This window comes from Pempheris klunzingeri, chromosome 10, assembly GCF_042242105.1.
Source record: "Pempheris klunzingeri isolate RE-2024b chromosome 10, fPemKlu1.hap1, whole genome shotgun sequence".
Lineage (NCBI taxonomy): Eukaryota > Metazoa > Chordata > Actinopteri > Acropomatiformes > Pempheridae > Pempheris > Pempheris klunzingeri.
This window is the reverse complement of record NC_092021.1, coordinates 22783932-22811074: the sequence shown is the minus strand read 5'-3', so window position 1 is coordinate 22811074 and position 27143 is coordinate 22783932. Positions and strand designations below refer to the sequence as shown.

The window sequence follows — 27143 nt, the reverse complement described above, 5'->3', positions numbered from 1 at the left end:
CTGTGTGCAGTATCTTTTTTTCTGTCTCCTGCTCAGACAGGACACAGACATCCTTTTCTGACAACTTGGACATAATAAGCAGCCATTTGATAAACTGCTGCTTGCCACTGACACACCATAAATCCTAATGTGCCCGACAAAATGAATAACGATGGGGTTGAGCCTGTGCATCGTCCAGAGTGAATGTTTATTTATTTGATATTAAAGCTGCCAGACGGGCTCATGCTCAGGGTTTTATCGTGTAAGGCCCAGTTTTTTTATTACTGCAGCCTGCGACGTGTCTGCCTATCAATAGATTGCTCTGCTCAGCTGCTGTGGTCTGCTACAGAAGCAGCATTAATAGTTTTGATCCTAATCCCTACATTTGCCACTAGAATAGTCTGAAGTTAATTCTCTTGTGTAATGTAATTGCTGGCGAGACAGACCAAAGTCCGGATGAAGGACTTCCCGACACATATCTCACATAACAGATCACCGCTGTAACCTCTCAATGCCTGCACTGACAGTTCTGACTGCACTGTAATTGCAACGTGAGATTTTTGCTGTTGTTATGCATCATGCATTTGTGCCTTCCTCTCAGAAACACCCCTGGGTCCTCAATCAAGGATAGAGAGGACAATTAAAATACAGCCGGGTGCTTCTTGGGATCATTATGGTCATCCCAAGTATCTCCCCGCTCCTTCCTGCTCAGCCCTGCTTTCAGCTGAATATTGTCTGGAGGATAAGCTGTGACAGGAGTAATTCACCAAAGGGCTAATTACACCATAATCATGGCGTGGCGTGTCCCGTGTTCAAAACCGTGCATTTAGCCCATAAATAACACCCTGTGCAGCTACAGTACAAGAGACGGCCTCGCCACAGTCACTAGAAAGTCAAAGTCAGGTGAAACATCGAAGTGTTGCTGAAAGCTGCTATTAAGAATTCAAATAATGTGAGTCAGTCGGTCGATCCAAAAGTTTGATCCAGAAATATCTCTTTATAATAACTCTGTTTTTAATAACGGCTTTATGATGGATTGCCATGAAATTTTACTTTATACAGACATTAATGGCACCTAGAATATGAAGCCTGCTGACTTTGATGATCGTCTATTTTTCATCCAGTGCCATCAACAGGTCAAACTTTGTACTGAGATAGTGAAAATTAAGCTATTCCTTCTTTTGGGTCCCTCAAGGCTCCAGACCAGGACACTGAGAACCATTGATGGCAGTATGGGATATACAGTCAGCAGTTCCATGAGCCAGCTCAGTGTGAACTGCACACAACAGATGTGGCGAAACTCTCCATTGTGATGAGTGCGCTTTGATTAATACACCCCAATGAATGCCTTTATTTTTAGCCTGGCATGGCGGACAATGTGGAAACACTCTTTATTACCCTTCTGTTTGGAGATGAATGGGCAACAGCAGAGAGAGATGTGGTGCCTCGGTGTTCATTCGTCATTGCCAGAATGAGGTGCAAAGTATGGAGGAGTCACTTGATTAGTTCTATCATTATTCATACAAAGTTCAGAAGGCAGTCATAGACAAATTGCTAATAGAAGACATGGTATTAGGGAAGAATGATCCCCTCTGGGTTTGACCAATTTAAAAAAAAAAAAAAAAAAAAATTGAGGACTAAGCCAGGGGTGTCTGGCTTAGACATCAGGGGGGGGGAGTGCTGATATTTCCAGTGCTGAGGTGCTGGGGTCAGTGATTAACAATATATACGTTCTACCGGGAACATGAGCTAATTGACTAAACGCGTGCTCTTACATCGGATGTCAAGGTTAAGGCCAAGGAGAGAATGAGAGTTGCATTTCATCTGAGCAGGTCATTAGGCTGGGACTGAATCAGACATGATTATTAGCGAGATGGACTCTGCAGCGCTCATCCTTTTCACGACAGGTGGAAGTGCGAAGCCCGTTCTACCTGGCAGGGTAGTTTCTGTGCCTGCTGTAACGTTAGTCTATACATTGTGAGCGTTGTATTAAAGTGGTATTTATCCTAGTGTCCTCCATAGAACGTCAGCTACAAAATATGAAGCTTACATAATATGAACCAGATGAATTATTAATGCAAGTCCAGTGGAATGTCTTCTACGTATTATATTCAAATGAAAGCTTTTGTGTTTTGTTTTTGGTTTGAAAGAAGCTGCTCTTCTAATCTGATGTCGGTGTTTGTTGTCTGTCTCTGCAGGAACTCTTTACAGCGGAGTGCAAGTTCAAAGAGTCGGTGTTTGAGAACTACTATGTGATCTACTCTTCCATGTTGTACAGACAACAGGAGTCGGGGAGAGCTTGGTTCCTAGGGCTCAATAAAGAGGGCCAAGCCATGAAGGGGAACCGAGTGAAAAAAACAAAACCAGCTGCTCACTTCCTGCCCAAGCCATTAGAAGGTACGTACTTCAGAAGACACTCTGGGCACGTGAGTTCACGTAAAGACACTTTAAAACTACACAGACGGTTTGTTGGGGGTTAATTAACAGTTTATTCCTGATGTAGTATATGTATAAAATTAATTATTGTTTATTTTCATTATATATTAATGAAGTAATCTTATTTATATCCATTCATCTTATCAACTGAGGGAACTGAAGGCAGGAGGTTGGGACCATGTTTCACATTTGGTCAGATACTGAAGTGGAGTCACTTATCTTGGGTGCCCACCTTGAAACTATGGTGATTGTATAGATCTTCTGTATTGCCGGGTTGAAGATTTGTGAGAACCATCCATGTTTTAGAATTTGCAGCTTCTTTGCAGCAGCATCCATATTTGAAACACTGCTATCTGCTATCATGGCTACAACTTCTATCCCAATCAGCCTTATCAGCCAGGGGTGTGTACACATACCAGGATTTGTTTCTCTCAATGAACTTGCACACTAAGAGACAAACAGCAGTGTTGTCCAGTCCAGTCCAGTTTTTTTTTTTATTGATTTGGACCCCATTGTTTCCATTGAGTCCACCCTCTCCACTCCCTTCCTCTCCCTGGATGATAACTAGGACAGGCGGCCTCCTGTTAATCTGGTAGTCCACCACAAGCTTATTGGCTTTGCTGATGTGGAGCTTCGGGTGACTGTTGTTGCACCATGTGGCAAAGCTTTCTGTCAGCCTCTTTAAAAACAGTCGAAGTGATGACAGCTTGTGTCTCACTGGAAATAATTAACTGGAATCATACATGTCAATATAGTGATAACTTCCAGTTCACCGAAAGCCACACTTTTTCATTTAATTCCTTCAAAGTCTTCACTACACAGAGGAGAATGGATAGACGTGGATGCAAAGGTATCTGTTCTGTTTTTACGTGTTTAAAGGGACTCAAGGGGCATAATTAGTATTTCCTCCCCATTTTCTTTTCACTTCTTGGTACCTGAAGCACTTTTTCAGCTGTCAACATTGCAAAAGACCTTGTTACTGTAGACGGCGGCGTCTTTTCGCGGCAGGAATCATGTTGAATATTCAACATTTAATTTGGGTCAAAAGCAGTAAAATCTGAAAACAATGGGCATGACTGCCCTAGTTACTTTACAAGATAGACGTCCCATGCTATATGATGTGATCCCATCCTTAGTAACAGTGCAACCACAGAATGTAAAATATCTGTGACATATTTTTTTGTATTTGTGTGCTGATTCACTATTTTGCCGCCGTAAGCACACAGTGCAGGTGGCAGGACAGCTCTGTAAGTGCAGTATGAAATGTTGATAGTCCAGCAGATGCCACCATCACTCTCGTCAGCCACTGGCCCGATTGCTTCCCATCATTTAAACATGGGATCAAGTTGAAGTGTCCTGTCATACAGCTGTAGCCTAGTGGCTGTAAAGTGGAGGAAAATGAGACACTTTTTGCTGTTTTAGAAAGGATGTGAAAAGCATGTGCTTAAATTCAGAATCAGCCCTGACGGAGACAGAAACAGGTCAGGATGGTACAGTAGCATGAAGCTCATGGGCAAAAAAATGTATCAGCTTTTTTTCCCCCCCCATCTCTAAATAGCAGGATGTCTTCATTGCAGGTTCGGAGGGATTTTTGTTTTGTCTATATAAAAACTTTAGAAAAAGGCAGCAACAGCAAGTATTGCCAAGGGTTATGCTCCTTAAATAGTTTCAGACAGGTAAACTCAAATTTGCAGGCAAGAGGTTTTTGCTAACAGCTTTTCCCGTTTCTCTCTGCTTTCTTTTCTTATCATGTGCTCCTCCAGTTGCCATGTACAGAGAGCCATCGTTGCATGATGTTGGAGAGACAGTGCCCAAGGCGGCAGTACCTCCCAGCAAAAGCACAAGTGAGCCAGCGGTGATGAATGGAGGTAAACCTGTCAGCAAGCCCGACAAGCCCACCACATAGCCACGCCTGACCAGTGCCCAGTGTGTGTGTGTGTGTATGCGGAAAGAGGGGTGGACGTGATGGAGGAAGGGCTTTTCCTGACTAGACTCCAGACCCTCTCTCTTCTGTGGATCAGATCCAGGCGAACCTCTCTTCCTTTCTTCTCTTGCACCTCCTCGTTCTTTCTCTGCCTCGTCCTCCCTTTCTCCAGCTGTCACAACTTTGGACGGATGGATTCTGAGGCGGCTGAGTTTCTCCAGCACAGGAGGGAAGAGGACCTCTGATCATGGAATGCCTTTAGATTCCTCTGAAACTGTGAGAATTCATGTTAATAACAAGTACTTTGCTCGGTAAGGTTCATCCAAGAAACCTACCCCCATCTCTATAATGCCCTGTTGCAGCAGAGTCTGTGTACCTTCAGATCTATTTTCTATACCGCAGTTCACCAGCTATGTTCTGGGATAGAGACTGTATAGATAGAGTAAATATTTGGACTGTCGTCCTATATTTTTTACGAGTTTGTTCCCCTCCCCTTCTCTTTCTATCTCTAGTCACACACTTTTCTCTTTGTCAAGTAACCTAGAAAAGATAAAAACATTTTGCAAGGGAGCTGTGTGATTTTCTAAGAAACACATTCACACAGATGTGGCATAAAAAAAAACAAACGTATATTAAAAAAAAAAACAAAATCCAAATTTTCGTCTTGCCTACAACATGCACACACACTTACAGACAGACATCCAAAGTTTGTGGGAAAAATCTGAGCTTTTTACAGCTGATAAAAACACTGGAGGCTGGCAGAGAGCTCCTGCAATCATAGTTGATGAAGATCTAATTACCTCCACTGCAATCAATGCGAGGAGCTCCCTACACACATACAAACACACACACACACACACACACACACACACACACACACACACATTTATAAACAGATGTGTGTGTGGGTGGGAGAGCGCTGTAAGGAATGGTGTATACATATCACTATCTAAGTCCCACCAGCGGTTCAGTCCGCCTTCTCTGGTAAATAGAAAACCTGAAGTCTATTTTTCTTTAATCTTATTTCAGAGCGTGGGCTCTAGGAATATCTCTAGGCCTTGTAGGCCTCTGTCCCTCACTCACTGACTTCTTTGGACTATGAGGCAAGGCTTGTGGCTTTGACCCAGATGGTCTAAAACTGCAGCACTGGCAGCCATCTTATGGCAGCGTCTACTTATAGCCAGAAAACAACATGGCTGAAAACCAGTAGGCGACATTTATACTGGCTGCATCCCTATTTGGTTCAGCAAACTAAAGCATGGGCAAGGTTAATATTGTGTTCTCTCTTCTTGCAGCAGTTATACAAGAGATGGCTTATATTGTAACACTTTCACTGTATAAAACTTAGGGAAATGACTATTAAAAACCATAACTTTTTAAATGACTAGATATTATTATGATTATTATGGTTATTATGATTATTATTATTATGAGAGGATTTGTCTCCTAGCTCAGCATGCAGAGTCCAGTACTGATCATCTTGGCCTATCACGTGCCTGTTTGGACCTTGATTACCGGCATGCAAAAACAGGTTCCCAGTCCCCACTGGGCCAAAGGTGCCTCACCCACCCGATACATCCATGTAGAGGACACGTAGCATTATCCACTGACGAACCACACTCAGATGTATTCATTCTGAAATGACCAAAGTCTTTTTTCATCCCAAGAACGACTGATTCTTTAAAAAAAAGAAAGCAAATCTGATCCTCTCTCTGATTCAACTCATAGAAGCTTTCACTGTGATAGCATTTGTCTCCGGAAGAATCAACTCTGCGAAGACCCCCCCCCCCAAAGGTCTTGACTGATGTCATTTTGGTGAAGTACGTATACCCTGAATTAATCACGTGCATGTATTTTCTATAAGGAACAAGGTATGGGTATCGTTCTTCACTCTGTGTAAGCGGAGGAGCACTGAAGTTTGGCGTGGGAGTTGAATGGGCATGTTGTAGGCTACAGCACACTCACGGCTAATCGGAAAGTAACCCACTGCACTTTCTGTTCCGCATTTTCATCATGACTGTTAGCGGTTTATCAAAGCTCTACCTGATCAATCAATTTATAACGTTTGTCTTGCTTTAATGATTTTTTCCTAATAGTTTTGTTAGGTAAGGTTTAGAATATGAATAGATTGTTGCTGCTGTGTGCTGATAAAACTGCAACTGTATTAAGAAATTGGTTTTTCGTATATATATATATAATTTTCTGAATTTATTGGGATTACACATGACCATATTTTTATTAGCACATCAAAGCACATTAGTTAGAATTCAATATTTGTCTGTACAAAGCTGTTAATGCCATAACAAAAATGATGTACCACACACACACACACACATACACAGGAGCTGGAAACAACTAAAGTTGTATTTGGGGCTGATGGTCTGTCCTCATTACAGCCAATCATCCTCCGCTCTTACAAACTCTACATGCTGGGCTGGCTGCTGCTCCGGCCCTGCAGTCCAGTTAACTGGCTCCTCCAAGGCTGACTTTATTTTTGTAAATGGCAGGTGTGTAAATGTACATCTCTGTTCGTCCCCATTTTTTCTCGTATACGGGTCGTATGTGATGTCGTCTCCTGATCCCGATCACTTTTGCTTTGTTCCCCCTCTTTTCCGATGTGTTACAAAGAATATTCTAGCCAACTAAGTTTCTTTACTGCTTCTGTTTTCAACCTCTTATTTTGTACGTTGTCCCATCTGTTGCATGGGGAGAGGATGGCATCGATGAACTGCATGTAGTAGGCTATGTCTATCAAGAACTGTTGGTATGTACCGCTAATTTTACATACATATATGCAACGAGTTTGTCTACACTATACAGTTTGTGTTTGTTGTATACACATATACAACATATTGAATAAAATATTTATATAAAGGTGTACTGTAATGTCAGTAACATACTTAATGCAATATAGTGTGCAGTATATTATTGCACCTGTCGTTTTTGATGGGACAAAGAAAACAGAGGGGTTGGCTAGTTTAAGCATGAAAAAGGCCAAAGTAGAATTTACATTAAATTTTCTTTGTGACTTCTTATCGGTCCTCTTTTCAAGTGGTGACTGAGCTCTTGTGTCAATGCAGCTCTCATCCCCTGATGCCACCTTTTGAAGTGACATGGACATCCAGCATGCCACAACTGAACTATGTATACCCTTCTCTTTGTTTCCTCCACTTAGAATTTAACCTTATCACTGGTATGAGTTGAGTGAGAAACGTCCATCATGTACCTTCAGTACAGTGTGGGTTTCACGGCAGATCGTTTGGTTTGATATTCTGGTGGAGAAGAATAGGCACTATTAAAATGATTTATTTTCAAAAAATATATATATACCATTGCAAGTATGCCCATTGGAGTTATGTCATGTTATAACAAATTTGTAACCATGTATGATTAAGGTCTTCGCATCGTTTTCCATGCAAAATGTTGTGTCATGCGGCACATTTAATGTTTTATTATTAAAAAGAAATAAAAACCTCAAACAGTAACCTCTGCCTCAAGCTTTCGAGCAAACTTTCAGTCCAGTTTGGGAACAACACACCACTATGTAGAAGTTAAAAACAGACCAGCATTATCCCCTGCAGCATCCCACATATTCCAGAAATATCAATCTAATAATTCCCCTCTTTCCAACGTTTGGATTTGTCATGTACCTGCATCCTATTACGTGTAGTCATCTGGAATATGTAAGCGTTTCTACATTATTAAAACAATTATACATAAAACTGGCAACAAATGTTTACATGATAATATGTTTATGTTTCTTTAACACCTACAACACCCAGTTTTATAAGGATGATTTGTAACCAGTACAATAAAAGAATGAATGCCGTTAGTGATATGCAGAATTACATCCATATTTAGCGCTGTCTTCTCCCTCCTCCTGTGGTTTTCCAGGCTGTGGTGTTGTAGCAGCCCGGTGGTGACCGTCGGCGTTGCCCTGGTCGCTCCGGGCAGCCGGGCCACTTGTCTCTAACGCCGCTGTCCTCTTCTCCTCAGTACTCTGCTCCCACCCAGATTTCGCAGGCGTTCCCTGTCCAGCCGTCCCAGCACTCACAGTTGCCACAATTGCACATCCCATTCCCTGTGAGAAGATGTGAGAAAGAAAGCTGTGAATTAAGAGCTGTGCCATCATGCCTGACCTTTAACAAGGTTCCTCTTTTCACACCCTGCTTCCCTGGGTGCAGCTCTCTGGTGGGGGGTGGAGGCTGACTGCACACTGCTCAGGACAGTTTGTAGTTTTCCACTTCTTGTGCCCACACAGCAGAGGGGAAAACTGGTTTAATTAAGAGTGAAAAGTCTTAATACTTTAGATATTTATCACGTTTGTCAATTGCTCAGATAACCCGGACTTTACTGTATCACCTGCATCACACGACATGTTTAATATTGATCAAAAGAAAAGGCTGTCATCTTCAGAAAAGTGGCTTACAACTACTCATGTTTATTTTATGTCCAGTAGCAAAAGAAGAAATATTGCCGTCAAAAGTCTGCACAGCTGTTCAGATGTGTATCTTCTCGAAACAAGAGCCCCACCTCCTGCAATCTTTCCCTAACTTTAACTCAATTATGTGAGTTCAATTTGGAAAAACCACCTGTCCAACCCATTAGGAAGTCACAGCAGCAAAACAACCATCGTATTGGTCGCTTTGGGATTCACTGACAAATCACCCACTTTGTCATTTAAACATGTGGACATTTTTCATGTAGCTATAAAAGATGCCCAGAATGAGATCTTTATTTCTACTGTAGGTGTTTTATAATCCAGTAGCTCAAAGTTCATCACAAACTCCCTGAGCTGACAGACTTGGTATACTGAGGTTAGGAGGACTCCTGCTGCTCCTGTCACACAGCTGAAAAGACACGCCTGCTTTAAACATCACTGGAGGAGGAGGGGCGAATCTGAGGGGGGAAAAGGGGTGATGGGCGATGAGCAGGATAAAACGCTGTAAAAGTAAGGTGGAAAAAAGAAGGCAGCGGAGATGAGCAAGTAGGTGAGAGAGGAAAGGGAGGCTGACGTGTAGAGAGACTGAGCTGGAGGAGTCGAGAGGTGGCGTCTCTCAGAAATGGCTGAATTGCTTGTTAATCTGCTGAATCCGGGGTGCAGACTAGACAGGCCTTCCTCTGATTAAAGGATAAGACTGGCATTACTCGATTCTCCTCTCATTGTCAATAAATCTCATGAGAAGACCAGCACTAAGAATGCCTTCATCTGTCTGTCAAAACTTCTCAACTTCCATACTCCCCGAAACCACGAGTCACTAAAAATGTACATGTTTTAGGAATAATTACAAAAAAACGGTTTCATTTTCTAATATAAAGTAATTAATAGTAGTTTCACCTTCACCAGCTACGCCATGAAAGGCTCTTTTGCTGTTAATACTTTGTTAATATTTTAAATGCAAAGAGTATGTTTACATGTTGTTATTGCCATTTACAGGGTAAAACATCCAAACACTTCTCCCATCCCACTGTATGTGGGACTAAAAATAAACTACGGTGCCTCTGTTCATAGTAATGGGAAAAAAAACAAAAAAACGTGCCACCCATTACAACGAGGTGTTTCACTTAGTGTATGTGTTTTTAATAGGCTCTGACAACAGTGGAGCTCTACAACAGAGTAATAAGATATATCAGGCTTAGGATACACGATAATACTTGGTCATCGTTTCTTTTTCATGGGACTCTATTGACATTAAGAGAGATAAAGAATATGGGTAGCTCAGTAGAACCACCCATATATAAAGTAGAGTGATAGAGGGAGGCTCTGTGCACCCGACTCGTGTTTTAAATGGATATTTAATTAATCCAACAGACAGTGTTGCTGGTACTAAAACCTTTCATAGCTCTGATGAGAAAAGAAAAGATTTCTGCAAATCTACAAACTGATGAACAAGCTCCAGATAAACGCAAATAAATGTGTGGTATGGTGACAAAATGTTGTCATTTGTTTGTTTTTACACTTTTACCTGTGCTCAAACAAACCTTTTTGTTGCTGAAATTATCATATTCAGTGCATGAAATTAACCAGCAAGCATTCCTAATACGCCGAATTTTCCACATCACTCATCAGTTGTATCTGTAATGAGAATCCACAGCTTCGAAGGGTCCATGAAATCTCTAGATGCCGAGTAATTTATTGGCAAACTTGCCAAACTAATTTTTGCATCCCCGATGACGCCATCGCTTCTACCTGGCGAAGCAGTGACTGCTTTTTACCTGCATATCCAAGAATTTCCTTTTCATGTAAAACCCCACCACATTATAATGGCTCTTATGTATATGCTAATTTTCACACATATACTTCAGTCACTAATATGGTAATCAGGAAGATTTAACAGACATTGCCATACATTTTCTTTGTTTCCTCCCTTTTGCAAGCAATGTTTATCTGCATCTGGAACCACTGGTGCTCATCTGAATAACATTAAGGCTGACATTTGGAGTCATGGAGTCATGATGAGAAACACTTCTGAACAGCTGTCCAGATTTTGACAGGCCCCGGGGCAAAAATAATTATAAACATGTAGAGAGATTTCCATTATCAGTGGGGAGAAGACGGCTCCTGTGGATAAAACGGCTATAGAGAGAAAAATGTAGGTCTCTCATTTCATTTTTCTGCTGTTCATATAAGTGGGATTGGTACAACATCTGCAGATACGGGTGGGAGTGTGTGTGTGTCTGAGGAACCAAGACCCAAATGCTCTTCACTATGAAAAGTAAAAGTACTCCTAATGCAGAATTGCCCCTGTCAGTGTTATATTATTACATACTGGGCTTATTTTATTGATACTTGCAAGCAGTACTTTGCTGTTGTTGGTTGATGTGGGGCTAATTTGAGTTGATTCACATGCTGTTGGGTAATTTGATCTGTAACAACGCATTAATAAATTAATTGTTTTGTAAATATATTAATCTTAATGTGAAAAGTAACTACAATAGTATCATCAAATAAATGCAGTGGAGTACAAGTATAAAGGAGCTTAAAAACAAGTGAAGTGAGAGCAACTAAAAGTTGCACTGAAGCGCAGTACTCGAGTAAATGTTTTTAAATGTTGGTGAACTTTTGGAATTTGATTCACAGATATTGTGTTTTCTATCTACGGCCCAGTTTGCTACAGAAGGTTTTATTGTTGGGACACGGGGACAAAAAGAAAACTCATCTGTTTCTGTAAATTAGCCTTTGAGGTCTATAAACAAGTATTGTTTGGCATTAGTTTCTTTGAATTTCCATTTATTCTTAGGACATTATTATTATATTGTTGTTTTCCACAGCAGCCACTCGTTAACTGATGGTGCATCATGCTGCTGTTCTCTCTCTGGTAGGGTCACTCGGGGTCGATTGCATTTTGGATCGAATCTTATTATCCTCCGGTTTGTTTGGATCAGGAATCTATTTTTCCACAATTAATTTATGCACGTTGGGGCTGCGCTGGTTTTCATCAAGTCCACTCCATTATTAACCCATGAAGACCTCTAATGTGTGTGTGTGTGTGTTTTGTACCTGTGCAGATGAGGCCATCATGTTTGTCACACTCTCGGTCGTCACACTCGCAGTACTCTCCAGACACCCACCAGTCTTGGGGAGAGCAGATACATTGGCCACAGTGACAGGAGCCTGCAACACACACGTTAATTGTTATCATCACATTTTTCTCGTCCAGACTGAGCAACATTTTGACGGTGTTTGTTTTGTATTTCTTTTTAACACCATTCCTTTGCTGCTTGTGTTTTTTGAATAAATGCTGTTTGTGTTATTCCCTGTAAATTCTTTTATTTTTCCACAGAAGATTAATAGTGTTGGGCAGCGTGGAAATTAGATGTTCCCTGGGGAAACAGCTACTAATATACTTTTGCCACCAGGAAACCAATCCACCCACACTTTAAACTTCCTCTCTTCCCCACCAATGTGTATTTCTCTCTCAAGGGCAGCAGCAGGATAATAAGGTATTAAGGATTGGTCGAGGGGAAACAAATCTACTGCTGTCTGCTTCATTTTTTCCCCCCAAAGCTCACACCCAGAGGTCCAGCAACTATACTTTCAATCTCCAATTTCTATCAACATACAGCGGATTACAGGAAACCCACGATGAGATGTGGAGGCAGACATAGAGAGGCAGGCACAGTGCAAAGCAGGAGGGCAAGTGAAACAGATGAGAGACAGGTGAGACAAGGGGAGGAGCGGAGGGGAGATTGCTCTGGTGTCTGAATGTAGCAGAGCGTTGAGAATGAACATGCTCATCTTCATTTTCACACCCTGCTCGGCTCTGCAGGGCTGGACCCGCTGCAGTCGGCCTGTTTCTGTGGACTCACCGCTGCACATCAGAGAAGGAATCCTGTTGTGTGGAGTCATTTGCCAACTAATGATACATTCAATGTAGTGACGGCGTGATGAACTTCATTATAAACCTGTAGGATACAGATGACAGGCAGCTACGTAGGGCAGCAACTAATGATTATGTATCATTTGATTTAATGATTAATTGTTTAGCCTGTACTAATCTGTTAATCTAGTTTCAATCGTATCTAGTGATCTGTGTGAGTAGAGTAATGAAAATCTACACTAAAGTAAAAGTACTAAACATTTAAAATTACTCCCATAAGACTCAAATAAAAGTGAAAATGACTATTTGAGAAATTTACTCAAGCAAAAGTAAAAAAAGTACATGGTTAATTAATTATTTTATTTCAGTATTTTTTATGCTGTGTGAGCAAAACAATGAAAAAACAGCACTTGTTGATAAAACCGTTTTTTTTTTAACAAAGTAAAGCAAGAGGAGCTGGACTGAACACAGTCACTAACTAATGCTTGTTCCTTCAAAAGCACTGCAGTGTGTGTCAGCAAGGTCCCAGAAGAGTTCTCTCCACTCTGCTCTGCTAAAACTACGCGCCTCGTCTATTTTTGACAGAAGCTGCTGTAAAAAGCTGCGTCAAGCGACACAGAGCAGATGAGCTGGACAGGAAGTCAGACGCAGGAGCATCCGGTTCAATTTAGTGGTCTTGATTGAGCTGTTGTAAATGTGAGATTAGCGCCAAGACAAATATGCAATGCTAATTACTGTGCATGGTAATTTAACGAAGCTTTTTGTTGAGCCTAACAGTTTGTTCTCCACCTTCTCAACTCAGTTCCCATGTACTTGGATCATCTTGAGGCTCAGAATCATTTTAAAGTTTGACCAGTTACAGTTACTTGGAAACTGACCAAACAAAACCTGCCGATGTCGACTGTGATACCGTAAAAAAGCTCCAGAAAAAAGAAAGTAAGATGAGCTTGAGTAAAGGGTAAGAAATGAAAACCGTTGTGTCACTTACACAAGAAACAAGTGGAGTATGTGCAAGAGAAGGGAAATGATTAAGACATGCCAACAATAATCAGCCAAGACCCATTTGACAAGCATGAGGAGAACTTCTTACCTATTGAAAAGAATCATTAGGAACAAAGTTTATAAAGAACTTCAAGAGTCATTGTGAAAAATCACAAAAAACACTGTGGTTCTACCATCATTCATTTTTTAAACAAATAATATAGATATTATAAGATGCATTATCATGTTTATCTTGACAAGACACAAAAAAAACACATTGGTGTGTGATTTTAAACATTTTGAGCAATATTCCAGAAAGAAAGTGAGGTTTTGTTAAAATAGGTGAATTTAACTAATGGAGATAAAAGGTTCTACAAATTGCCCATTTTCTTTTCTTCACAAAAAAAGGGGCACAAACACTCACAAAGAGAATATTGACATCAAATCCTAAAAAAAAAAAAAGCTTCTGTAACTGGCGTGCCTCGTTTGTCATTTCTTTGACAACAACTTTTTCATGCAACTGTCTCAAATGTCAAAGAATTTGACTGTGGAAATGGTTTCCTCAACCAAACAGTGGAAGACGACTGTCTTTCACAAATGTTAAAAGATCAGGATCCTTTGAAAGAGAGCAGAATGCTGTAACATTTAAAATGTCATAAATCATCACTGGCATTTGAATTGTACTTTAAAGTGTTATTTCAAGAGAGTTGGGTGTTTCAAGGGTTAAACCTTGATGAATGTATCCACATATATAACCAGTTCTTTGAAATCATGGTAATGTACACAGGTAGCCAAACACTTTACCCAAAAAGCCGTGGTGGAAAGTAACTAAGTACACTCAACCACTGTACTTGAGTATAAGTTAGAGGTGCTTTACTTGAATATTTTTATACCCCCAACAGTCCAGAGAGAAATATTGTACTTTTTACTCCACTACATTTATTTTACACCTTTAAATCAAGTTACTTTCCACATTAAGATTTTACATACAAAACATATGATGAGCTTCCAAAGTGTAATGATAATAATAATACTGGTGGAGATAATATACTTTTACTTCAGTAATATTTTACTTGTAATGGGGTATTTCCGCAGCGCTCTATCACTTCATACTAAACACAGTATCTTAGTACTTCTCACACTTCCAACTTTTACATAGCAGTAATGAAAAACAGGCTTGTTCACCTTTTCCACTGCACATGACTCCATCGGAGGTCTCACAAAGCTCCTTGCTCTGGGCGTCGCTCATATCGCAGGCCCTGGGGAACTGGCACAGCTTACCGAACCAGCCTTCCTCGCAGATGCAGCGTCCACATGAACAGTAACCGTGACCTGGCGGTGGAGGGCAGAAGGGCCTTTATTTAAAAGAGACAGAATATGGAGCACGGCCATGAGAAAATAGCACAAATAGAAGAAAAAAAAAAAATTAATGACTAGAGCATTCACAGATAGTGAGTGAAAAGTCAAGAGAAATGTCAGTGGAGAGCAAAGGGAAGGCAATAAAGCATATAAACACGGAAAGTTGACAGTGCAGACGTTGAACCTTGACAGTAATAGGCAGTACAAGGAGACAGAGCCACAGGAAGATGAGAGAGACGCAGCAGGCTTATTGTATTTCCCCTGGGGACATGAAAGGAACTGTCATCACTGGTCTTGTCCTGTCCTTAATAAATCTCCAGCACTTCAGAGAAAGATGAAAAACAAAGAAAGGCAACGGCAGAAAAAAACACACACACAAATATGCACACACAAAAACACACACACACACACACATACATGAGAAACCAGGGACGTTGGTAATTGGTTGAAAGAGGTAGTTGGGTGCTGGGATGCCTTAATAGCCGACAGCATCAGTGTGATTTTAACAAGTGCACACACACACACACACACACACACAAACATTCACTTATGTCCTCCATCTCCAGCAGGACCCATGGATCACTTGCAATGTGCTTACTTCAATACAAATCATATCACGTCGAGGCAGTCGCATCATTGATTGATTCCTTTATGTTCACATCTGGTTACAGATGCCAGGTTGAAGAGGTGGTAATGAGCAGAGCGGTTTTCCACAATTCCCATCATAGCAAATCCATACTGCGCTGTTGGAAATTGTTTGATGTAGGGCTGTATTAATTCAGTCGAACAGCTGTTCAATTCAATTTTGATTATTGGCTCAGATTTAATGCCTCTTAAAGCCGCACATTCAGCCCAAGACTCACATACACATATGAATACATTTATCCTGTAAAACTTAAACGACTCACTTTGCAGTGACTAAACAGATTTAAGGCTCATCAAGGTAATCAACAATATGAATAATAGCAAATTAGCATTTTGGTCCTGGTGCATAAGGTGCAGAGTGTCAATGAAAACACACCACAATATCTTAGTGATATCACTTTATTGGACACAATCTGATTTTTTCTATACTGATGAACGAGATGTATCAATTCTTTTTTTTTTATTATGTATTATTTTATTTATAAGGAGGAAGCTTATTTGCTTTCTTATTAAGAGTTAGATAAAAGGACTGATGCCACTCTCATATGTTTGCTAAATATGTACGCTAAGCCAGTTAGCATAGCTTAGCATGAAGGCAGGGAACAGGGGGAAACAACTAGCCTACAAATCAGCCTACCAGTGTCTCTAAAGGACATTAATTAACATTGAGTCTAACCTGAGGTCTTCTTGTTTAGAATCGAACTACTCCTTTAAAGAGTCTGATACTGATAGTTGAATAGATTTATCTGAGCAAATGAATGAGGAGGAAATCAAATTTTCAGCATCTTGAGGGACACAATTTGAACAGAATATTGGTAAACACCAACTATTCGAACCTGAAAGCAATGGACCATTCAGCAGCTGTAGATATTACCTCATTGGCTGTCTGTGCTCATTATCTCTCATTTACTATTACCCACCCACCCCCACACACACACAAACACACACACACACACACACACACACACACAAACAAAAACAAAAGCTTTTTTATATTGAATTTGTGTGTGTGTGTGTGTGTGTTAACATCACATTCACAGACACACTCGTCTTCATTTTGGGGATGGAAGTCAGAAGTCAAGTCACTGTGATGTAAATCAGTACATTTTAGGGTGAAGACTTGGTTTAAGGTCACTTGGTTTTTTTAGGTCACAGGAAGTGAGCAACAGGATATTGATGTCATGTGACTAGTGGTGAGGAAGCATGTGAACATGGCTGATGAAGTTAATCCAGGAACATCTGCATACGTCGTCTTTTGCCTGTAGTAGCATCGTGGGTATGTACATGCTTGGTCTATTGTTACACTCCACATCGGTAGATGCTGCATACCTGTGTGTGTTTTTGCAAAGTTTGATGCTATGAATGCAATGAGTTACAAGGGACAGTGGATGTACTGCTCTCAAACAATAGAAAGGTTTGTTAAAAGACTGTATGGAATCGTGAATGACCAGATAATTGATTGCACGTTGAATTTGATGCCATGTTTGCGGCTAAAACATGTGCCACTGTTCATGTTGACTTGACTGATGTGTTTACGATACTGTTTGCACATGTTGAAAGTAAGAAAATTAGTAATTATGTGTTTTTGTATGTTTTAGTTTCACCTTTCCTTGCAACGTCAATAAACCTGTGGACAAGTGGTCTTCGGAGTCTTGGTGTTAGGAAAGCGTTGAGCTGACTGCCAAGTTATATACAGCACATACAGCGAGGGCAGCGCAGGTAAGGTTTGGGTAAAGTTTGGTTTAGGATTAGGCAAGTAATGGTTAGGGTATGTCTCCAAAAAACATTAACATTGGCTTATATATATATATATTGCTAATCTGTTAGTCACATTCCTATTGTTAGTGCTATAGTCACTGCTAGTACATTGGTTGCTGTTTGTGTTGTCTCCCAACCCGGACCCCTACAGAAGCCGCCCACATTGAGCCTGGGTCTGTTCGAGGTTTCTTCACGTTAAAGGGGAGTTCTTCCTGCCACTGTTGCTCAGTATAATCTAATACCTGATGCTTGCTCATGTGGGAGTTCTTGAATCCTTAATTTTTAATTCATGAATCGTTGGGTCTAGACCTGCTTTTCATGTAAAGCGTCTTGAGATAACGCTGTTGTGAATTGGCGCTATATAAATAAAGATTGATTGATATATTAATGTCATGAAGTGATGTGTGTGTGTGTGTGTGTGTGTGTGGTGTGGAAAGTTAGCTCGCTCCTGTCTAAGCTGGAGTGGAGTGGCAGCTACGACAGTCCATGCATGGCTGCCTCAATCAGCTGGCCCGGGAGCAGTTAATTGCTTTGGAGGAACAGCCACCTAGCCCTCATTCAATTAATCTGCACCTGCCTTTCACAGAGAAAGCATTGTGCTATTGCATTTAGAGCGGGACTATGAAAGGGAGGCTGTGGTGAATCTGGCATTTAACGCAGCAAAGATCTGTTCTGTACACAGAGTTTAAGAGGAATGTGAGGACTGGAGGGAGAAGGATCTATGTTAGCCTCTATGCAGACCTGTTGCTGCTCTGCTAACATTTGCCGTCATGTGATGTCAAACTATAAACTGGGGCGCTACGGAGTTCGTCTTGTTGTTTCTACCTGCTACTAAACTTGGAAATGGATGATGTAGACAATGAATGAGAAGCTTGACTAGCCTCTGAATTCACACAGATGGATGTTCAGGCCTACATCAGCCAGTTATCCAACAGCACTCATTTACTCATCTGTGTCAGCTAGGCATAGTGGTCAGTCTTGGAAGGTATTGACATTTGACGAGCACATTTTTACAGAACATGAATGGCTGCATTCCATTAAGATGTCCTGGTTCCAAGGCCCCGGTAATCATCATAGTGTCTCGCTTGCATGCCTTACTAGGGCACAGAAATAGAGAAAAAACATCATTAATTGTATTAGTTACATATGAGTTTTACCTGCCATGACAAGACACGTCAGGATTTGAAGAAGAAAGTAGAGCAGAGCCTTGATACCCATCAGGCAGCAGTCCGACTAAACAGAAATGCCACGATTGTATTTGATCAGGGTTATAATAACTGGTTTCAAACTTTTAAAATACCATCCATGTCAGCACCCAAGTCACAATTATGTCTGTGAAATGCAGGTGTTTTCAGAAGATCTGACGCTGTACATCTAACCTCTATAAACAGGTATCTGCAGATGAATGCAGAATCTGTATGCAAGTGACGGCTTTTTGGGTTTGGAAGCATTCTGGTTTACATTTGCAGTCTGTTTTGTAGTCCCAGTGGTACTGACCAATCCCATTTGAGAAAGCTTTGGTTGTGTCCAGGTAAACAGTCCGTGTGGAGAGCAAGAGAGGTGGAGGTTCAAAGATTATCTGCATTTGTATGAGTTAAACAAAGAAGTCTTGGGCCAGACATCGGTTATCTGTTATCAGGATATCCGCTGGCTACACCTGAAGCCCCAATGCATTGGCCCTTACCCCCAGAGCCTAAATCATCATCTAGACGATAGAGAGTGGGCTAGTAAGTATTCAAATAGTAAATATTCAAACCTCACATGAACCGTTGTTTATTGTTCAACGTACTTAAACCCAAATTCAATGGATTTTGGTCTATATTATCAGTGCAGAGTAGTTTTAACCCACACATGGATAGCTCTGCAGTCGTACAACCACCTGTCCAATGACGTGAATGCTCACAACGCACAAACATTTTCTGTGTTTGGTGAAAAACCTTCAGAGTCAAGTGTGGACTGAGCTAACTGACTGAACTATAAAGCAAGCAGCCTTCTCTTCTGCTGTTCTGTTGTATGCAGAGAGGCCCAAACATCCAGGGGCACTGACAGCACCGTACCCTGGATCGGGAAGTTTCCTACAGCCCCCTCACCATAAAGCTACTTTCTGTTTGATCCGCACTTCTCCCTCTCCGACTACCTGGTTTAGAGTGCCTCTCGGCTTCTCAACACACTCAATAACTTCCACAGGCCTCTGAGTATACAGACTTAATTGTCAGCCCGCCTGTGTGTACGTGAGTTTGTGTGTGTGTAACTGCGTTGGTGTTCGGTGCTCAGACAGGCTCTCCACGGATGCCTCATGAAGAATTGTCTCTGGACAGCCAAGCACACAATGAGCCCCAGTAATCCATTCACATAAATACTGCATCCCGCTTTAAAAGGAGAAATTTACCCTCAGATGCTGCAATGCACCACTGATACAAAATGACACAGCCAACCAAAGCACCATTAAAAAGCCCCACTCAGCAGGAAGCACTTACACATACATATCTGGATGGTAGCTCGGTGGAAGGAAGAGACCGATTGAATGTCAATTCAAGAATAAAAATAGGGAACGGTTTGTGAGACAAACATCTCAAAATGAAACGGGGGAACAGGCTGAACAGAGTTTGACAAAGTGACTGCCCTGGTTGATGCACCTGTGAGGGAAAGCTCCTTATTGTTGTAAGAGCGGTTTGGGAAAATCTGCACTCCGTTTACTCTTTGGAAAGCGGTGCATGTGTCATGTTGTATCACTTTTCCCAGTGTAGTGTAGCAGTGTAGCAGAAAAGCAGCTTTCAGAGGTGCGTATGCATCCAGAAGATATAGTACTGTGTGTCGATAAATAATACTAAAACAAATAAAGAGTAATGTTTTCTACAAAAGCCCTTACAATAAGAATTATGTTTGGCTGAATGAATAACACATTTAGTCAGTTTCCCCCTCAGATTGTTGGTTTTGCCGTATAAGAATTGAACTTTTATTCATTTTTTTTCCTGCTTTTCTTCAGGAACACCACAATCCTTAATTGCACCATCATCTGACATCCTCTGTTCTCTCTCTCGGTTTCCGTCTGACAGAAGCTGCAGAGGGAAAATATCAATTTCAATCGAGCCTCTAATGTTTTAGTGTGATCTATCCATTACACTGGTTGTGCCTAAATGGCTCAAATTAAGAGCACAAACTTCCCCAAGACCTCAAACAGAAGCTTCAAAGGCTTGGAGCAATTTCTCTCAAATTCAGCTCAAGGGTTTAGAGGGTTGGGCCTGTGGATATCAAAGAGAGCAGATAGGATCACGCTGTATTGATCTTCAAATTCAGCGTCTGCTCTTGGCATAATTTCAAAGTGGGTGAGTGTGTGTGTGCAGGCTGCACAAAATGTGTGTAAGTTTCTGTACAATAATTAGGAAAGGAGCGGTAAGTGTGTAATCGTGTCCAGCACATCAGTCGATGTATATCTAATGTTTTTGTTCTTAAATGGAGTAGTGAAAAGGGGGGAATTCTGGGCTGTGGGAGTATTTTGTCCGTTGTAAATTATTAAACACCAATGTTCCTCAACGTAGAAATACGGGGGGAGTATCAATAATATGTTGCAGCATTCAATTGTAATTATATCAACTCCTTTTTTAAGAAATCATGCTTTTTCTCTCACAGTGCGGCAAGAATAGCTTTAAGTGCTTTGGTACCCATGAGCCTCGGCAGCTACTGCTATGGAGAGGGAAGAAATCAGAGCCGGAAGTCTGCTTAGAGCAGTCTTAAACAGCTCAAGTTTCTACAGAGTGTAATCTTTAGCCCCCATTAGCATTGTGGATAACACAGTTTTACCCTCAGTGATTCAATATTTTCCACTGAAATGCTCCGTTGGAATCATGGTTAAATTCTCCACTTACGTATACAGTCTTGTATTGCCTTGTAAATTCCCCATCACATCATATTGGGTTTCATTTTAGCTTTTATACTTTTATTTGTAAATTGCTCGAATCAACCTGATGAATATCAGATGTTCACGAGGAGGTGCACATCTGTGAGATTCGATCATTTGCATAATTGAGTTCTGCCGTCAGAAAATCAGCAGTTGTAAACACAACAAATGTGCCCGGCGTCAGTAGCTGTACTGGGGCACTGAAAACAATTACAAAGCATGAATGCAGCTGCCAACGACGTGTCATCAGAGCAGCGCTGTGCTGTGACAGAAGTAAAGAAAGACCGGTTTGACAGCAAGTTAAAGCAAAGCGGTCCTTGACTTAGGATGGGAGGGGGTCCACTCGAATAAAGACCCTGAGGCAGCTATTGGACTATAATGACTTTCCTAGTAACTAGAGAATTGTATAAGCTGATATAACAAAATATGCCAATAACATCATAAATTAAACAAGAAAAAACCTTATTTATTCAGAATAAGGGATTACAAATCTGAAGCTCCACCTGTGGATAAACACGTTTATATGACTGAGTTTCATTCATACCTATGAGGAAACTGGTGAATCTGTGACTCATACGTGCCACTTTGGGACAAATCTGTTGGTGTAAGTGGTTCTTGCATTAAGGCCCATTGTCTGTACTGGAAATGAAAAGTACTTTACATTTCCATCAGTGGATGGCTGCAAGTACGCCTCCGACCCTTCTGCTCTATACAGCTTGAACAGTGATGTTTATTGCCATGTTCTGTCAATTCCCTCCCTCGTTCACGCAGCTTGAACAGCCCTTAATGGACACAAAGATTCAATGAATGCTTGTGTGTGTGTGTGTGTGTGTGTGTGCCCTCACCTCCACAGACCTCTCCACTGATGTCCTCGCACTGGCGGTTGTCACACTCACAGTTTTTGCCATGAACACGACTGTCCCCGGGTGGGTGGCAGGTACACTGTCCACATTGGCACTGGCCTACAAAAACAGAGATGTCTTGTCACATCGGAGCATTGTTTCATAGCGGAGTTGTGTTTTCAGTAGCTGCTCAGTGGAATAAGTAAATATAATGTGTCACATCATTCTCCTTCCCCCGTTTTTACTTTTTTATTCAGCCGATGCTTCGGGAGCTATTTGCATACCTACAGTAGATGTGTGCTTTTAAACTAGACTTAATCTGCCTTACAACATTCCCTCCAGCCACATGGGGAAATCTTATATGTAAATCACTCACTCTAACAAACACTCACGTGGGCTACACATACACACACACCTCGAGATGTTGCTATCCCACTTCAATCAGTGAGCTGCCACTGAAGAGGGCCACAGGGGAACCTACTGAGTGAGCGTGCTGCCTAATGGTGAAACTCATTAGAAAAACATAATCTATTCTGAACTGTCATTGGAGGTGTGCAGCATATCTGCACATCGATCATTTTACCACGTTGCCACATGCACAGATATTTGCAGTATTACAAGGAGAAGTATCTTCTAAAATGCTAGTTATAGTCTAGCAATAGTTTTTTTTATTTATTTTTTTACCAATGTTCACAACTTGCATGACAGACTTTTCCCAAACAATGTTCTCACAGTATGTGAGCCATTTGCTTCTCTAATAATGTTACGGTAATGATACAATATTGCTACTGAGGGGTGACATGTAATCAAGTTCAAGAATACAGAGTGCATTTTTTATTACTACCTTGAATAGAGCTTAAGAATAACACTTGCATAACAGAAGGCACAACCATGAACGCTGCATTTGTCTTGTGTTCTCTATGCTTCACTGACAAAGTGGAAAAACATACACAGTTGGACATCTTTTAAATGTTCCTATCCACTGATGCTGATGACAAAAAGCATCCAGAAGGGCTACAAACAGGTACGCTGCCCACCATGAAAAATAATTGCACAAAGGGAATTTCCCAGCTCAGTGAAGACAGATGGTTAAGACACAGCATACTGAGTGCCTCTCTTTCTCTTTTCTCTTTTCTTTATTGAGCTGGGTATGTCCTTTTTGCACAATCATTATTCACTCTGAGTGTTTTCCCTGTTTGCAGCCCTGCGGGGTACATTTTGTGTTTAGTGCCACTAAATAACACCTAAAACACATCCATGATGTGTAAGCGCCTGCCTTTATCTTTTGATGACTCACTGAGTGGAATTAGGGGCAATAAATAGTGCAGAACATGAATTTACAAGACAGCCACTCGACTGACAGGAGTCAGCTAATGTGTTGTCCATGTCACATCACTGTCAGGTTTTATGACCGCACACACACACACACACACTCTAGCAATCTCTCTTCCTGCTTCACATATAATATACCACCATCTGCTCTAGGGACTCAGTTACCCTAGCAACTGGTGATGTCATAACACCCCTGCCTTATCGATTATCTCTGTGGTCGTCAAACCGTCAAACACCAGTGTCTGTGCCTGTGTGTGTTGATGTTTAATTTATTATCCCTTCTAAGGTTAACAACACCTTAATGACAATGTCACATCAGTGGAAACCAGCCTGGGAGGGTTTGGCTCTATTTTCATAAAACTGAGTGCAAATCTATGAATAAACACAACCCATTTTTGTCGTTTTAGTCAGCAGAGGTGCAAGCTCAGTCATGTTTGCAGCCCAATCTGGAAAGAACTAGAGCAGGATGATTACATTGGTACATAGATGAATACTTAACCAAGAGGTGGTGGGCTAGGCTTGAATAACGGCCAATCAAGTCAGCCCCTCTCATTACTTTTAAAGGCAATCTGACATTTCCTCAAGGGCCGAGGAGGAGAGTCCAAGCAAGCTCCTCCCAAGGACCCGCTCTGTTTAAGTCATGCACACTTTCTCAGCACCTCAAACTTAAGACTGCAGATAGAACATAGCTGTAGGGGCTTTAGCAACTTAAAGAGAAAGCCCTCATACATTCTGCAGCGATAGCAGATCAATCATTAATGTCTCTTGTTACAGAGACCGAAAACACCGAGATCGTGCTTTGATGTTCATTTAAATGTGAGCGTAAACAGTTCCAGTTAAAGAAAAAGCTGCAAAATTCAACAACAATAAAAGTTTTATGTGATTTTGGAGATGTCTGTGTGTGACTCACTTTTTCTGTAAAGTTGTCTGAACCCAGTGGAAATACATGCCCATATCCATGCTGCATTGGCTGATCTGCATAAACACGACCGCAGCTGCCATACTCCTCTCACCACAGAGCTGCGAATCTAACACACAGGCAAAAGCACAAAAAACGCTCTTGCATTGCACCTTTCCGCTTCTGCCATCTCTGCAGCTGGACAATAACAAGGCCGCAGTGTAAAATTATTCTGACTGCATTCATAAATGTTCACTGCACTACTTGAAACAAAACGTGTCTAAGATTAAACCTGGATTTTGGATATAACCATTCCAAAAGATTTTCTCATCACCTAACACCAAGGATTGGCAGCTTTAAGACCACTCTGGCAGCCTTCCTGTCTCCAAAGCTTTCTTTTTCTTTTGACTTGATTTAATTTTCAGCTCTGTGACAGCTGCAATGAGTCCAGCATCACACCAAATATTAAATATATTATCCAGTCTAATGATGGTGTCCTCTGTGCTGTGTCTCATCCTGTGGTGTGAATGAAAGCATTCCATTAGCACCCAAAGTGCTAACCTATCAAACAGGTTTATTGTCAGCATCTGGATGTATTAAGTGTAGGATAGTTGTTGCAAACACGTGCAGTGAAGCGGGCTGCAGTGATCGCTCCATTTAGATGCACTGGTGAGCAACACTCAAACCATCCATTGCTACGAAGACGGCGTCTGATTTTCCAGAGTAAATGCCACCATTAACACACAGATCGTGCTGAAGATCTGGTTAAAGCCAGTGGAACATCATTATTGTCTAATAAATGTCAAATTATCGTCAGCATCATTATTGGCACAAGCAAACTGTGGAGCCCATACTGGCACTCCACTGCTTTTATATAAGATCCATTAACTAGTCAAAGAAAGTAGTACTCTGCCTGTAAGTTGTACTGAAGAAAACATCTTTCAGGGAGCTTTCTAAAATCTAAGATAGTATCCCCAGTGACGTCATTAGGGTTATCTTGGTTTGGGCTTTTTTCTCTAACAGAAAATCTGTAGATGTGCAAAGTCTGTACACTGTGAAAGGCATTGGAGGAGACACAAGGTGCATTATGGGACTTGTGGGATCCAGTGCTTTTGAAACTCAAAGACCGACTGCAACAAAAAAGTTCTAATCCCATGTCTCTTGTCATTTCACTGGGCCATGTGGAAAAACTAAAAGTCTAGATGTCTCAGCCTCTGCTGATTCAGTTTTGCCCGTGTCATTTAACTTGTACCTTTCAAGTAGTACGATAAATTGCTGGACTGCCCCTTAAATGTGAGGTAATAGAGTACAGTGATGCGGAGGGTCAATCGCTCATGTAGCTAATGTCTACTACAGGCCACACTTTAGAAAGCAGAGAGAGGAATCCCGAGAATCAGCAGAAAGATGTTGAAAGCAGGTGTTTCCTTGAGGAAATACCACAGTAAAAAGAATGTGCTACCCACAAGCGTCTTGCCTCCATCTCTCAGGAAGAAAAGCTCTGAAGCTGCTGTTTCAAATTTCAAGGCTTTTCCGCTCAAGCTGCCATCTGTACCAGCCGCATTCATCCATGCCTAAGTGATTTTCTACGTCTGTCTCCTTCAGTTTCTCTCTCTCTCCTGCTCTCCCACCCTGCTTCCTGTCTCCCTTCGTTGCGGTTCTCACAGACCTTCACTCCCTCACCCTGTTTTTTCCCCTTTGCATGTCTTGCCATCCTTCGAAGCCTTGCAATGAGCTCTTACAATTATTTTTTGTTACCAACCATTGCAATCTTCCAAACATTAAACTAAATGGGCATCCTAGAAAGGTCCTATACACACACACACATGCTTGCACAGTCACCCTTCCTCTTTATTACTGTCCTAAAAGTTTTAGTGAGAAGTACGGTTAGACATTTATCACTAATAACAAAGGAAGACGGTGTGAATTTATGACAGAGAGACAATGCTTTTAACAACACTGCAAATCCTAATCAAAAATCTATTCCCTTTGGTGTTTGCATAGGGCATGCAATTATTTATTCAGCACTGTGCCGTTTGGCGGTGATGTACACTTTTAAACCGCCCCTGAATGGACAGGGAAAATGCAATTTCTAAAAGGAAGAATTTAAGGATCCCATTAATTGTTCTATTGCACAGGGTAATTTAAAGTTCTATTTTGTTGCAGCAATTGGAGATAATTTAAAGGTACTGCTGGAGGAATTAAAGCTAATTAACTCTCCAAGCACAAGTTAATCTTTGCTGTTTCATTTTGCGAGGGGGAGGGGGGGGGGGGGGGGGGGGGGCACCATGCCTGCTCAACCCTATTGTTGTGGAATTGGTCTGAGGCCGTCAAAACCAAATACTGTTATGGAACAGACGCAACATGTAATGAATGATTGATGCGTTCAAAGACAGTGCACTTGGTATAGTGCACTTAGGAGAGGTCGAGGTTAAGTTAGTTAGTTAAAATACGGTACAATATATGACCTTTGCTTACCATAATGTCGTTGTTCCATTGTTGTTTCATAGTGATATTTGTTAGTTTAGTTTAGCAGCCTTGCCCTCGGTGTTTCAGGCGCCTGATCTAATCAGCAGCTCTCCCATCCATGGGTGTGAGGGAGGTCTTTGGCCATTATAATAGTATACAGTACGCTAGTGTCCACATACACTCTCTATTCATTTGGAACACAGCAGCTGAAAGGCTGTAGGTTCCCCAGTGGCTTCGCCCACAGTCAAATGAAACAGGAAATCAATGCTTCACATTAACCCCTGATAAATCCACAGAGCCCTGA

General features: G+C 41.3%; 2 protein-coding genes across 4 annotated transcripts in view; one reads left to right on the top strand and one right to left on the bottom strand.

The window, feature by feature from the left end:
• The window catches only part of fgf14 (fibroblast growth factor 14), a 93032-nt gene extending 88711 nt beyond the window's left edge, over window positions 1-4321 (top strand). For all 3 annotated transcript variants that reach the window (XM_070837801.1, XM_070837802.1, XM_070837803.1), the window contains exons 4-5: window positions 2178-2376; window positions 4179-4321. In XM_070837801.1, coding sequence (XP_070693902.1) covers window positions 2178-2376; window positions 4179-4321 — 342 coding nt within the window. The remainder of the gene's footprint in view (window positions 1-2177; window positions 2377-4178) is intronic.
• Window positions 4322-6567: 2246 nt separating this feature from the next.
• The window catches only part of itgbl1 (integrin, beta-like 1), a 44953-nt gene continuing 24377 nt past the window's right edge, over window positions 6568-27143 (bottom strand). Inside the window, exons 8-11 of the mRNA XM_070838088.1 lie at window positions 22147-22263; window positions 14827-14973; window positions 11841-11954; window positions 6568-8420 (exon numbers count right to left, since the gene is read on the bottom strand). Coding sequence (XP_070694189.1) covers window positions 8332-8420; window positions 11841-11954; window positions 14827-14973; window positions 22147-22263 — 467 coding nt within the window. The 3' untranslated portion in view covers window positions 6568-8331. The remainder of the gene's footprint in view (window positions 8421-11840; window positions 11955-14826; window positions 14974-22146; window positions 22264-27143) is intronic.